Source organism: Pseudoliparis swirei, chromosome 7 (genome assembly GCF_029220125.1).
Source record: "Pseudoliparis swirei isolate HS2019 ecotype Mariana Trench chromosome 7, NWPU_hadal_v1, whole genome shotgun sequence".
Classification (NCBI taxonomy): Eukaryota; Metazoa; Chordata; class Actinopteri; order Perciformes; family Liparidae; genus Pseudoliparis; species Pseudoliparis swirei.
Window position 1 is genome coordinate 22,251,372 of NC_079394.1, and position 15,494 is coordinate 22,266,865.

Here is a 15,494-nt window from a genome sequence, read left to right on the forward strand (position 1 = left end):
CATCTCACCAAATTGCATGCGATTCTAAGGTAATAAGGTAATAAAAGAGGGCTCACTCTTTGCGTACCATTGCTTTCATGCAAAATGCCTCCTCTACATTCAAAGCAGAATTCCACATCAAAGTTTAAAGCCTCTTCATCTGTGAGTAATAGTAGTTAACTGCTCTACAGTCAGGAGAGCTGTTTCATAAAGCATTCAGGGATTCTGGCTTACTTTATGACTTCATGTTGGTGTTGAGGTGAAGCTCAGGGAGGGCAAGGACTCCTACAGGAGGAAGCTGGAGGCCAAACTCCAGCTGAACAACACAAAGGAGGTGTGGTCTGGGATGAAGCAGATAACTGGCTTCAAGGTGGGAGGGAGACAGCCAGGGGGCTCCCTGGAGAGGGCCAACGAGCTGAACTGTTTTTTCAATAGGTTCAGTTCACAGCCCTCTCCTGTCTCCTCCACACATCACACCTCCCAAACACCTCCCCCTCTGTCCCCCCTGCTGAGCTGCACATCCACCGAGCCCTCAATAACAATGGGCTCCTCCACCCTCTCTCTGTGACGACTGACCAGGTGAGAAGACAGCTGGAGAAACTACTCCAGCGCAGAGCTGAAGGTCCTGATGGCATCAGCCCCAGGGTCCTAAAGACCTGCGCCACCCAGCTGTCTGGTGTCCTGCAGCACCTCTTCAACCTCAGCCTGAGGCTGGGGGAAGTCCCGGTGCTGTGGAAGACGTCGTGCCTGGTCCCTGTCCCAAAGAAGTCAACACCATCTGGCCTCAATGACTACCGACCGGTCGCCCTCCGGCCGCAGGTGAAATCGTCGCTGGACCCTCTGCAATTTGCTTACCAGCCTCATGTGGGAGTGGACGACGCCATCATCTACCTGCTGCAACGAGCTCAGTCGCACCTGGATGGAACCGGTGTCTCTGTGAGAGTCACTTTCTTTGACTTCTCCAGTGCATTTAACACCATCCAGCCACTGCTGCTGAGTGAGAAGCTGCGGGTGGTCGGTGTGGATGCGTCCACCATCTCCTGGATCACTGACTACCTCACAGGCAGACCACAGTTTGTCAGAATGGGGCGTGTGCTGTCTGGAACGGTGGTCAGTGATGTTGAGCCCCACAGGAACTGTTCTGTCTCCCTTCCTCTTCACCCTGTACACCAGTGACTTCCAGTACAATACGGAGTCATGCCATCTGCAGAAGTACTCTGATGACTCTGCAGTGGTCGGGTGTATTAGGGATGGACGGGAGGAGGAGTACAGGGCAGTGGTGAGTGACTTTGTAAAGTGGGCCGATGAGAACCACCTGCGGCTGAACGTGGCCAAGACCAGAGAGATGGTGGTGGACTTCAGGAGGAAGGCGACAGCTCCTACACCTCTGAGTGTCCTGGGAGTGGACGTGGATATGGTGGAGGAGTACAAGTACCTGGGCGTCTCCATCGACAGCCGACTGAACTGGAAGGCCAACATCAACGCTGTGTACAAGAAGGGGATGAGTTGACTCTTTTTCCTGAGAAAGCTTCGATCCTTCAACGTGTGCAGCAAGATGCTGGAGATGTTCTACCAGTCGGTTGTCGCCAGTGTACTGCACTTTGCCATTGTCTGCTGGGGGAGCAGCATCGGAGCCGGTGACACCAGCCGTCTCAACAAACTGGTTAGGAAGGCTGGCTCCATCATCGGCTGCCAGCTGGAGCACCTGGAACAGGTGGTGGAGAGGAGGACGTTGAAGAAACATATGTCCATATTGGACAACCCGGACCACCCTCTCCACCACCTCCTACAGGGACAGAGGAGTACTTTCTCCAGACGTCTCCTCACGCTCCGCTGCCACAAGGACAGATACAGGAGAACATTCCTGCCGACGGCTATGAGGCTCTACAACAGATCACCTCTTGCCAGATCATAGTGCAATAACTGAATACTTACACTATGTTGATCTGCACTTCACACATCTCATTTGGTTGCACTACACACATACACACACATTTCATTTCATTTGCTCTGCACTCATACACACACTTTGCTTTTTGCACTCTGTCTATATTTAATATTTTGTGTATTTGATTTGTCAGTGTTGTTGTGTGTTGTGTATGCATGTGTGTTGTATATTTACATATATATTTTGTTTTGTATTTTACTTTTATTTTACTTGTATACTTCTATATCTTTCATCCCTGTTTCTTATATTTTGTGTTTTGTTTTTACTCTTGTGTGTTGCTGCTACTGTCACGACAAATTTCCCCTTGGGGATTAATAAAGTATATATCTATCTATCTATCTATCTATGTTGCACAGAACGGTGTCATTTGTTGCTCCAAAGGCTATAAAATAGGCACATGGAATACTGTTGGAGTGCTGCTGTCCATAGCACATGAGCAACCCAAACCTGAACACAAACAGCGACAAATTTCATGCGATTCGGTTTAATACTTTTTGACTTATGCGAATAACACGCACGCACGCATACAAATACACGGCGATCAAAACATAACCTTCCGCATTTTCAATGCGAAGGTAACTAGCCGGGGAAGATAGTTTCATTTGTCTGGCTTGTTTGACTAGCTTACTGGTCTATTCATGAAAATCTACCTGTTCTCACTCCCAACTGTTAAGATACCGAAACTTCAGTCCGTGACCCTACGCTTCAAACTATGTAGCCTACCCCTCTAGACATGTCAGGGACGCAGTCATAATAATAATAATAATAATTTAGACTTTTATCGCGCTTTTCTAGTACACAAAGACGCTTCACAGGGGACAAGAGACAAACAGAACAAAACAAAAAGAAAGCAGACAAAACGAACAAACAGGACATATGGTAACAATTAGAAAGGAAAGCAGACTGGAGAAGCTATGTGGGTCGTATCGGGGGCAAGGGGTTAGCAGGTGAAAGCGAGTTGGAAGAGGTGTGTTTTGAGGGCTTGCTTAAATAATGGTAGGGTGGGAGCCTGACGGATATGGATGGCGAGAGCGTTCCAGAGGGGGGGTGCTGCTGAGAAGGCCCGGTCACCCCAGGTCCGGCGCTTGGTCCTAATGATCTTCAGAGCGGTTGTGCCGGTGGACCTGAGGCAACGGGTTGGAGCGTGGAGGGGGAGGAGGTCTGAAAGATAGGGAGGGGCCAGGTTGTTTAGGGCTTTTTTGGTGATGAGTAGTAGTTTGTAGTCTATCCTGTACTTGACCGCGAGACAGTGGAGGTGGTGTAGGACCAGGGTGATGTGTTCGTAGCGTCGGGTGGAGGTGAGCAGTCAGGCGGCAGAGTTCTGGACATATTGGAGTTTATTGAGGATTTTGTTGGGTGAGCCGTAGAGGATGCTGTTGCAGTAGTCTAGTCTGGATGTTATGAGGGCGTGGATGAGGATTTCAGTGGTGGCAAGGGACAGGGAGGGCCCGAGGCGTGCAATGTTCCTTAGATGAATGAAGGCAGTTTTGGTGAAGTGGTTGGCATCTGGGAGGAAAGATAGGGTGGGGTCAAGAATGATCAGCAGTGTCAGTTTCCACTCATTGCATGAATAGGGTCTTCTCAAAATAAACTTTGATATTCAAGGAAACATAAAAGTTTCTGGATATTACAAGACCACTAAATTTAAAAAAAATTCCACCATAAGATTTACACAGCCTTTAAGTATTATTTAGTTTTGGCCACCAAACTACTTGGTTAGGTATAAACAACACAAGTCTTGGTTAGGCTGAGGACGGTTGACCTTTATAACACATTGTCAGTTGCTCTGACCTAAAGGTGGACTCGGCTTCAGATGCCGAGGGTGACCGACCAAGCGTTGGTATTTGATGAGTTGGGAGTGAGAGCGCGTTGAACAGAAGCACGGATTCAAATGAACGCCAACGTTGTTAGGTGTATGTTGAATTTGTAAATAGACCATTAACACAACTGTGGCTTAGTGGTGAGCAGGGTCGTCCTTCAATCGTCCTTCAATTGTCCTTCAATCGGTTTGATCCCCGACTCTGCTAGCCCATATTGACACTGAACCCCAAAATAGCTCCCCTAGCTGTGTCTACAGTGGGTGAATGTGTGTGAATGTCAGTTAGTCCTGATGGGCAGGTGGCTCCTCCCATCAGGACTAACTGAATGGGTGAATGATGTAATGTAGTGTTAAAGTGCTTTGAGTGGTCGGAAGAATAGAAAAAGAGATATTCAAGTACATGTTCATTTACCATTAACACAAGTTAATCCTTTAAAAGGTGATTATTCACCCAATGATCTTATTAAGGAAGAACCGTAATGCTGTTCAGCCTTGTTATAACATCGTCGTTTAAGAAGCCCATTGAGTTCAGAAATTCAATTATATGTGTATTATGGTGTTGGACAACCTTACTATTTATATTGAGAGGTGTTTCTGTTTATCCTCGCTTTTCACATCCAGACTACTTGAAACAATACAATGCATTCTAGCACCATTAGAAGCTATGACCTCAGAGCTAAATCATAATTAACACCTTTTATGATAGTGTTTTCTGAAATGGAATATATTATAGCCATCATAAAAGTAAACTTGATGGCAGTTTTGTATTTTACTGCATTAGATGGTACAGGTATGGATAGATGAATATACTGAATAGTTTATTAAGCAAATATTTTTATTTTTCACTTTTCCTAACAAACTTGAAAGACTTACTTTGGCTTTTCCGATCTTAGTTGTGTGTCTCCTAGCATTTGTCAACATTTTCTTCTTCGGGCAAACTGAATCATCTTTAATGCCATTTGAGAGCTTTTCAACAAAGAAAATACTCACGGGAGCCTCCTGTTTATTTAAATTTAGGACACGGGTGTGTGAGTCATGGCTGGGAACGAAATTGCTATATGCAAATCCTCAATAGTGTTGCTATGAAAATACCTTCATACATGGTATCCAAAGCGAGACTGTAATTTGCCCACAGTTAATAGAACTTAGAACCGGCTTATTTGTAATTGTGTTTCTGTGCTCCCGATCCAAAAACCAATCCCCCACCTTTACTTCATGGATATCAGGGAATGTGAATGCAGAGCAGATCTTTTAACCCGGCGAGAAGGGAGTCCATGATAACCCTGTATAATGACTTTCTTTTGAGAGGTTACTCTGAGAGAAAGTGAGGAATGAACAGCCAAACTGGAAGCCAATTTCAACTTCCCTGAATGAAAGCCTTTAATCCACGATGAATCCCCTTGATCTACAGTAGCTCAGGTAGACAGCCCGGGCTACGGCACAAAGGGGAATCAACTAAATACTTCTGCACTGTGATACAAGCTGTTCTCTTATAAGCTCTGCAAAGACACCGCAATGCTTTTCCAAAACAAGCTAGCATTTAACTCCATCCTTCCCCCTGCCTCCTCTGCTCTCTCCGATTCCCCTACTTCTTTTCTCGCAGGTCACAAAGAGTCTCCTCGAGAGCAGATGATGAGCTTCAATATCGAGCCAAGCAATTACACCCCTTCCACCCCCCACCCCGGGCCGAAGCCCGGGAGCCCCCTCTATTTATTTTGTTCGGATCGGGGGTGGAATGGTAATGGCGTGCCACGCGGCTTGGAGGGGGTGGGAGAGGTGGCATTTGGGAAGCGACGGGGGAGGCGGATCGTTCGACTTTGTGTTCTCTCTATATCTTTTTCTGATTAACCTCTGGAGCGGGGGGGGGGAGCTCAGCTGAGTGTGCTCCGCCGGCGGCTCCCGGGCTAGTCGTTCCTATGAACACACGCCGAGCCCCGCAGAGTTCAAAGTGTCTGCGGCGATGTGTGTGGGCAACGAGCACGCCTTTCTTTACACGTGCTGTCGATTGGTTGCTGGGTGGGTGGGAAACATCGGTTGGATTAGCGGCGGTATAGCTTCAAATATGCTGCGCAGCGGCTCCCACCAGTCTCCCACTAGTCCCGGGGGTACGCCTGTCAGAGGAGTTTAATCCGTATAATTGGAGTGACGAGATACCCGGCAATTAAAAAGTTCCGCTGGCTTCACCACAAGGAAGCGCGAGAATCGCTCCGAAAGGGGAGGACGTCACGCTACGTTGTGACACATGAGCGTGACTCAGCAGACAGATTTTTCCCCTCGTAGCGCCGAATCGCATCGTTCGTACCGCGTCACCGTGACATCAAATGACCGTTGGACCAGAGGGTGGGGGCTGGGAAATGCGTCAGCTGGCGAGGTCTTGATCAGCGCTCTCCTCTCATAAGTCTTTATGATGGCTGCTGTGTCACCCGTTACATTGCTCCTCTGTCCTCTAATTGCCCCCTCATTCCGCCACATTTCTCAGCATCTAATCATCAGCAAATGTCATCCGAATGAGCTGTGTGTGGGTTTAAGGAGAGGAGAGGAGCCGGCCGCTGGGCAGGGCTGGAGGAGGTGACCTTCAGGGCGGTCCAGGTAATTAAATCACAGGGAGCAATCCTTGATGTGGGGCCCCCGTCTGGAAACCCTTCAGTTAAGGCTGACACTGACGGCCGCATCGTAATTGAAACAAATGTGCCAATTAGGCAATTCATTTCTCACATCCTCTGCCACACACTTGCCAGGCTAATTTGTATTTGTCCTTTCATATTTTATTTGCTCCCTCCCTCCTCCCTCCTCCCTTTCTTTTCTGCTCAGCGAATCTTTACATCATTACCTACGGGCAGACAGACAGATAATGTGCAGCGTGGACCCAACCACTACGAGGGCCATGCGCTAATTGCCTCTTTCAAGTCACACATTTTCCACGCAAAATTTGAAATAAATACATGAAAAGTCCGAGGCGGTGGGGGGTTTAGTGACAGATGACTATAATCATGAGAAATTAGACTCTGTCCCCAGTGCTCCATCTCTATTTTCTTATCTTTCAACGATGTTGAGCGCTTTACCTTTTGATGGAGCCAAAGGCTGTCTTTTAATTGTGATGAACAATCTGGGAGCCTTTTCTGATGGGCTTCCAAGTTTTTCTTAAAGGCCATCAGAAAAAAAATGCAGGCCTCTGCCGCCATTACCGTTACTGTACTGTACTTCCATCTGCTGCTAACAGTGGTACAAATGACTCCAATAGGTGTGAAGAAAAAAAATATTGTGAGAAGTGATTACTGTGTTATGATGTTCATTATCATTTTTATTTGTGTCAATATATAGCTACAATCTATCATCCCTTGGGCCTGTGTGTCATTTATATTTACCCAGTGTTTGTATGCCCACAGGCACTTCCTATTTGCTTCCAGTGAGTGTTGTTTATTACAAAGGTTGCCTGTGCACTTCCTTCCATAAATCCATCAGCTCAGCCCATTCTGCCACACTATGAATGTAATTTGCAAGCGCCGCCATGCAGTGCCCATACCAGGGTAGAAGCAGTAAAGTGTCACTAAGTTTTTTCAATTCATAATTAGTTTTTCTCTCTGTCACTGCTAATTGGTTCTAGTGCTTCCTTTTACTGTTTAAGGGCCCGTTTGCATGTTCTAAAAACACTCACACCGCGCCTGCTGCTGCTAAGCAACCAAAGCCTGTGCGCTGTGATGACGATGATGGTAATGATGATTATAATGATGAAGATGATGATGATGATGATGAAGTTGCGGTAATTTAGAAGTAACCGTGACTGACTAAACTAAACACAGTCAAGCCTAAAATAAGTGGATTTCCAGCACCGTAAATCCGACACATTAGCTTTAATGCTCCATTTTCCTTTCTTACATTGTCGGACCTTTCAATTGGATTTTTCAACGTCCTTGGACAAAAATGGGGAAGATCGTCAAATATTCCGTGGAAGAGATCGTCTCTCAAAGTACTCTAGCAGCCGATTGGCACTCCCAGGTCGTGGAATATTGAAGTGTAGACAAACTGTGACGCTGCCACCTATGAAAACTGAAGTCAGTGCTGAAGGGACTTTCACAATCTCTCTCCGGCCAGCAGGGGGGTTGCAAAAAAAAGTCTGCTTGTATAGACGTCTCTCTGAAAATGTCTCTACTTCTCACTTGATTTATTCCCTCGTTGTAAACATGAGTTTACGGTCTCAATGTCTATAGTTTCAACTCTTCTTCAGTACAATCCAATGTTAATATCGTAAATCATGGTCTATTTGAGTAAAATAGCCCACAGGTATTCGACCCATAGTGAACTTGAAGTTAATATCCTGCCAATTGGCATTGCAGCAGGAGATGGGGTGTAAAATATCCATTGTGCTCCTCTGTAAATTAACTTCAACTTAAAAACTGTAGGTTAGTCCAGCTGTCTTTTTTTACTGGGCTGTGGGTGAAAAACTATCCACATAGTTGCTCTGTATGGGATTTAAATCACTGATAAGTCATGTCAGAATTCATTCCACCTCCCATCGGGTCCCAAAGGGGCTCTAGGGTAAATAAATAGAGTTCTTACAGTTGTATTGTTGTGGCCTTCACCTGTAACCTATGAGATAACCTTATGAAACGAAGCAGTCAGACACTTAGCCAAACGTATTTGTAAGATAAAGGAAAAATGAGCGTCAAAATGATGCTCTACATTGCTTCCTATAATTGTCAACATGTTAAGTGTGCTCACTTGTACCACTTCACCTCCAAATGAGTGCTTTCTGTAAATCTGGCTTTACTGGTGGCTTCACATCCGGTCTCATCATGTGTTTGTTGTCCTGTCGAGCTTCGCTGTCGTCGAGTCACATTGTTCCCTGATGTGAGCTAGAAAAGATCATGACCAGAAGAATCAAACAGAAGACCCTTGTTATAAAGAACAAAAATGATGCTTTTGGGGCCCAATCACACAGAGAAAGAAGTTACCAGCAACAGTATTGTTTTCCTATGGTAAGCCAAGCTTGGTGTGTGGTTTTTTAAGATGCACATTGAAGGGTAAAATATCCTAAACTTTTCATAGACAGCCAATCAAATCAGGCAAGAGGCGGGATTTACTACTTTACCACTTCCTTCCTCGTCTCGTGCCAGTAGATTTCGTGGTGCAATGCGAGTGCAAATACAGACAGAAAAGGTTGGTTAGCTGTATTTAGTATGATCTTTATCGTGGCCTTATAGTTTATTAATAATTGAGAATGTGATGTTTTCATATATCTGTTCTTTTTCTTGCACAGGTGGAATGGCTGAAAAACGAAGAGCTGCTTAGTTCCCTGACCGACGACAACATTGACACCCGCGCGGACCACAACCTCATCATCAACGAGGCGCGACTGTCCGACTCGGGCAACTACACCTGTCTGGCCAGCAACATCGTGGCGAAGAGACGCAGCGCCACAGCCACTGTGATCGTCTTTGGTACGCCATACCAGACGCTCTTATTTCCTGTTTACACGGCGCTTCAGATCAATTGGTTTGGTTTCCTGCGCCCAATACACAAGTGATTAAGACACCCATCTCCGTTTTCCCCACTGAGGAGCGATGTTTCTTGTTTATTTGCACAAAATGTATTATTCAAAGACTCAATTTACTGCCTCTCAATTAAAATCAATGTGTACTTTATGGAAGGAAATAAGACACTGTGTCTTAATCTCATTTAAAAGGAGTGTCGCTTATTAACTATTTATTCGCCAGAGGCCCTTCGGCGATGCAGGTTTGCCGGCTTCGACGGCGCTGCTGAACATTAAGCGTTAGACGGAGAGATCATAGAGTAAACTGCTTCAGTCAGAGCACTAAGTGGTCGCCTTCAACCTGTCGACCAGTATGAGTCAATGTCGCCTTTTAGAAATGGCAATTCCGTTAAAGGGCTGTTGTCTTTGCTTTGGTACAGTTCTTACGTCTATCTTAATCCAAGAGCAAGGAGCATCGGATGCAATTTAAGCAACAGCGAGCTGTATACATCCACCGCAATGAATGTGCGGCGCTCAATCTGCTCCAGCCGTTATGCATCGTTGCTCTGCAGTGCCTCGGGGACCACGTAATCATTATTAACCCCGGCTCTCGTTCGAGTATTTCACTTCGCCAGAAAAAAGTACGAAATGTGTTGTGTTGCGCCCTCACTGCACCTCTTCTCACTCTCTTATCGTTGCTGCACTCCCTCCAGTGAACGGCGGCTGGTCCCTGTGGACGGAGTGGTCGGCCTGCAATGTGCCGTGTGGGCGGGGTGTCCAGAAGCGATCTCGAACCTGTACCAACCCGGCGCCTCTCAACGGCGGCGCTTTCTGCGAGGGCATGTCTGTGCAGAAGATCACCTGCAACGCACTCTGCCCAAGTCAGTTTTCACTCACGGAAATTTTTATTTTATTTTAAATTTATTTAACCAGGAAATGCCTGATTGAGATTAAAAATCTCCTTTACAAGAGTGTCCTGGCCAAGACAGCAGCAGTAGCATGTCACACAAAGTTTCAGACAATACAACATAAAACAGTGACAGACAATATTACAAAAATTTAAAAAATCACAGCATGAATAAAACCAACATAGTGTGCAGTATTTAGGGCTCTCAGACCATAAAACACAGTAAAAAACACTCAATTACAGGACAAACAGACAGGTAATCGCTTGTGCTGCCATCTTGAGTGCAACTTTACGCAGTGGTGCAGATTCAGAAGTTGCTTTTTCTCGAGTTGTCAAAGGTTATAAAATACGTGGCTCAGAAAGGATTCTGCTAACATGTCGACAATTGTGTCAGGCTGCCGTACATGTAATTGTCCACATTTCAATAACTAATGATCTGTGTGGATGACAGGCCAGTTTTTATTCATGCTTTGAGCTGCAGTTTCCCCTTTCACATTTGTTTTCAGATGAATTGCAGCTCTTTTTTCAGCGCACAGCGTGCCACCCATATTAACATCCGCTGATGAGACACAGCGTCAGTGACTTGAACGAACTCTAGTCCTGGCCTCTTTAGCATTGTAGACAACCAATTATAAGGATTGCAAGGGACATATTCATAGTTACCTGACAACATCCCTGTAACCACGGTGCTGATGGGGAGAGAGAGAGAGAACTCAAAGGATGGGAGGTAATGAGAAAAAAGGAGGAGGTTGCCGTGAGAGAGACGATATGACTCAGAGCACTGTGTGATTCGGAAGGGGGGAGGGGGTGATGTAGTTTGTTAAGAAATGAATATAGGGGTTCTTGATAAGGTAAAGGTTATCTGGCAGTGAGAGTCATGTTTTCAGGCTCATCAACATACCGGCAGTTCTGCATTTCTTTAGGGCAGACACAATAATGGTATTGTAGCTCTGATTGTTAATTTTGGTGGATATTTGAGTCCGGGTCAAAATAGGGGATTGACCGGCTGACCAACTTTGCCTTTGCTAGTGTCACCTTGCGATTGTGGATAACAACATAAATAATGACCTCTCCTTTTACTATTGTGTGTCTTTGCCAATGCAAATTATTTGTGGATGAAAGTACTTTAGCTTTCTTTAGCTTCAGCTCTGAAGATTATTTATGCCAACAACATGTATGTAGACCTACATATAAAATCAGGGAAAGATCTAAACAGGCAAAATCATATATGTCCTAAATATATATTAAATGGGTTCTATCTGAGAGAAATAAAAACATTTTCTCTGCTGTGTACATTTAATTGTGAGATCAGTTTTCAGAGGGATGAGAACAGAAGTTTACTGGAACCAATAAAAGGAACCAATGAAGGGCATCGAAAAGAAGCTGTTTTACGTATAAATAATTTAAACACAGACATTGCACCAGCTAAATTAAATCTACACTGTTGTCAGCTTTTAACCTTTTCTCTGTAGAACTATGGTAAACAGAAACATTCACTTCAGGACTAAAAATAGGAATCCCAATGAAAGGAAATGTGTGATATGAACATTCTATATTTATATTTATACATAAGATCACCCGTAGGCTCACTCAGCTCAGTGACTTCCACTGACCACGTCTGAATAACAGCCTCTTCCAGCGCTACTAGAGTAGCAGCAGACAGTTAGATTCACCAACGGCGGAGCATCTCAACGCTGATTGGCTTTCGCAACTCAGCGTCGGGCACATTTTTCGGCAAAGTTGAAGGCGAATGATGCAAACTTTTCGCTTTGCTCAATTCACCACATTCGCACCACCCTACGAAAATTTGCGTCAAACGCAAATCCCATTCAAAGTCAATGTACAGTCCCGCAAATTGACTTTAAATCGGATCTAATTGCGTGAAAAATTTGCAACGCTTTTGGTGTGAACGCAGCATAATAAACCGGTTGCGTGAGATGACATGTAGAGGCTCGGCCTGGAAGTTGGCAGACTAGTCGACGAGGAAACACTGGCCGAAACAGATGAGGGAAGACGACAGAGGATGTAAGGTTTAGGGGAAAAGTGTCAAACATTATATCGAGCAGTCTTTAATATTGACGCATAGTTTCCAGCTTGGGGGCACACCGCTCATGTCTATCCACGTTATCAACAAGTGTGAAGTGAACATATGTTCAAGGTGGATAATAAGGTGACATGCCTCGTCACTTGTGTGCAGATGTCGGGCTCCATGTAGACATGTCAGTCCCCAGTGCATTGTTGCGCATCCTGTTCACACATGCTCCGCGTACTTTACTGTTTTCCCAAAGAGGGTGGAAGCTTGAAAGCCTCGTGCCAATCTGTTCAGACTGCCGAGCTGCAAATGGGGACAGACAGTGGGGTCGAGTTTAACGGCATCACAGCAGGATCTGTAACTGGTACCGAAGTCTGGTAAATAATTCTGGCACTAAACTATGAAACATGAAGTTAAAAGGGTGATTCATTATTTACTACTGTTGTGGAGCAACGATCTGATGAGCCAGCGCCTGATTAGTCTTCTAGACATGCACAATAAACAGTCAGGTGCAATAATGTGTTACAAATAAATGCCTGGCAATGTACCATTGAATGTTAGAGAAGAGGCCATATTAAAGCAACCGATAGTTATGGATGAAACACATTTTTTCGAATGCTAATGCTGCGTTCACACCAAATGGGAATATTCGCAACGCTTTATTCGCGTGAGTTTACTCACGTCACAAATTTTGGTTTAATCCCGACATTCGCATATTTAAGTAAGCATCAACTTCGTTACGGTTCCCATTTGTCCTCGTCACTGGAAATCTTATAGTCCTGAATTTATACATACATTCAGGAAGCCTCTATTATTTGGAACTGGATGATGAAAATGTCCTCTCCACTAAACAGACAAAGTTTAGTGCCTCATGTTAAAGATATGTAAAACTAGAAGAGTTCCTATGAGTGTGTCTTATTTAAATTCATCGTTTTCTTGCTTACTTTTATCTAATAATGTTTTAATGAGTAGGTCATTTTTGGTTTTATTCATGCTGTGATTTAGTTTTTCGTTTTATATATTGTCTGTCACTGTTTTATGTTGTATTGTATGGAACTTTGTGTGACGTGCTGCTGCTGCTGTCTTGGCCAGGACACTCTTGTAAAGGAGATTTTTAATCTCAATGAGGCATTTCCTGGTTAAATAAAATGTTAAATTTTTTTTTTTTTAAAGTACACACAAAGAGCTGCGTCCACTGTGCCCGTATTCCAAGCACAGTATAATAATGCTAACACAATGCTTTTTTGTATTAAACTTTTTTAAATTCCTTAAATATTTTCAACATGATCGATGTTATGGTCTACCATCTTTAGAAAAATATTATATTATGGATATTTTTAGCATACCATCCCGTGATTCCCTTTTGAAACAAATATCTTAGCTTTACTGCTTAATCAATAAAGGTGAATGAGTGTCATTGGGATAAATTGGGCTCAGCTCATATTTTCTGCCACGCTTTATATTATTGCACACACACACAGATTCTAGTTAAAATTGGCAGCGACGTGCATCTTTTTTTATGAAGGTGGCACAGAAAATGACACTGTCGGCCTCCTTGGGTTTCTGTGCAGGAATAAGTCTGATGAGGTGACTGATCAATAACGATGACTCAGCTTTTGCTCTTCAAGGGGCTTTTAAAACTCACTTTCTGGCTTCTGATCTGAAACAAAGAAATTGATTTTCTAGACACTGACTGATGGACGAGTATCGATGTTTTTCAACTAGCTGCCTCTCTGCCAATTAAAGCCGTCAACAGTTGGGGAGGGTGGGTTATGTTTGCCGTGTGGAGTTCACAAAAACAACCCATTGCAAGAGGAATAAGAATATCCTACTTATGCAGAGAGAAGCAGACCTCTGCCACCACCAGGACCTCACAGAATGACTGAAGTAACATGCAGGAGAGATCCGTGTCTTTGTTGGGGGAAGGAGATGCAGATGGGAGTGAAGCATGGGCTGCCACGAACCCAGCAGTCTGAGCTACTGACTGACAAGCCCGTCCAGTTCTGTCAAGGCAGCCCAGAGCGTTGCCTTAATGATGGCACAGAGAGCACAGAGAGGGAAGACAATACTGACAGAAATGAAGGTGCAAGGAGGGGATTAAAACCCAGTCAATGCAGATTGATTGTGTACTGTGTTGTTCCACGGTGTGTCTGTGCAACATATCAACATACAAAGTCACCTTTTCAGCAACATACAGTACATACTCGATAAATCTTGAGAGATTACTCGGTTCAGGCAACAACACTACTTAGTTCAGTTTAGGAATTCAATTCAGTTTATTTTGCATAGCACAATATCAAAATTACGAATTTGCCTGAGAGGGCTTTACAATCTGTACACATGCGATATCCCTGTCCCAGGACCTCACATACAAATCAGACAGGAGGTATCAGATACAGCCAGGTCCAATGGACCCTATGAAACGTGAAGTCACAAAGACTCCGGGAGGAAGCAGAGTTAGTAATGTGCAATGGAGAGATGTAAATTCATCCATACGGAGAGAGAGAAGAGGAGATAGGTGCTCAGTGTATCCTAAAACGTCCCCCAGCAGCCTATAAGCCTATAGCAGCATCTCTAGGGGCTGGACCAGGTGAACCTGATTCAGCCCTAACTATAAGACTATCAAGAGGAAAGTCTTGAGTCTACTCTTAAATGAGGTGACTGTGTCTGCCTCCCGGACTGAAGGTGGAAGCTGGTTCCATAAAAGAGAAGCTTGATGTGGCAGTGGGGGGTGTGTAGGCTCGGCTGCAGAGTGGGTGGAGCGGGGGTGTGGTTCAGGGAACGGTGTCTGATTGTCATCAGCTGGTCTGATGGGTAATTAGTCCAGCTGATGACAATCTGTGGTTTGTGTATCTGTGAGGCTTGGTCTTTAAAGGAGCGGGATGGACTGAAGACGGGGTGGAGTGCTGAGCAGAGACGCTGTCTTGGTCTAGACGAATAAAAGATATTGCCAAACATCCCCCCCGACTACTCCGTTCATGATGCTTATAGGGAGAACCTACTGGTGACGGCTAGCAACGTGTCACACTGGAGCCAAACGTGAAGCCCTTTCTTGGGAAAAAAAAAAAAAGATATATATATATTTTTTTTAAAGCACATGGAGAGCAGCCAGCAACACTGCCACCGACCCAGCTTTTGATGGCGCTGGGTCAGATGCTGGAGGATGGCAGCTATACAGCGGGACCAGGCAGAGGCGAATGGCCCAGGCAGAGAGGCAGACGGGAGCCCTGAGCGGCGGACAGCTGCGTTTCACTAAACCCTCCACCCTTGGCGGGGTGGAGGTCTCAAAGATGACAACGGCAGACGACGCCCAATCATTTCTGGAGATGTTTGAGGTGA

At 44.9% G+C, this 15,494-nt stretch overlaps 1 protein-coding gene across 1 annotated transcript in view; it reads left to right on the plus strand.

Moving 5' to 3' along the window:
* unc5db (unc-5 netrin receptor Db) overlaps window positions 1-15,494 on the plus strand; it is a 283,470-nt gene that overhangs the window by 175,932 nt on the left and 92,044 nt on the right. The window contains exons 5-6 of the mRNA XM_056418402.1: window positions 9,004-9,184; window positions 9,930-10,097. Coding sequence (XP_056274377.1) covers window positions 9,004-9,184; window positions 9,930-10,097 — 349 coding nt within the window. The remainder of the gene's footprint in view (window positions 1-9,003; window positions 9,185-9,929; window positions 10,098-15,494) is intronic.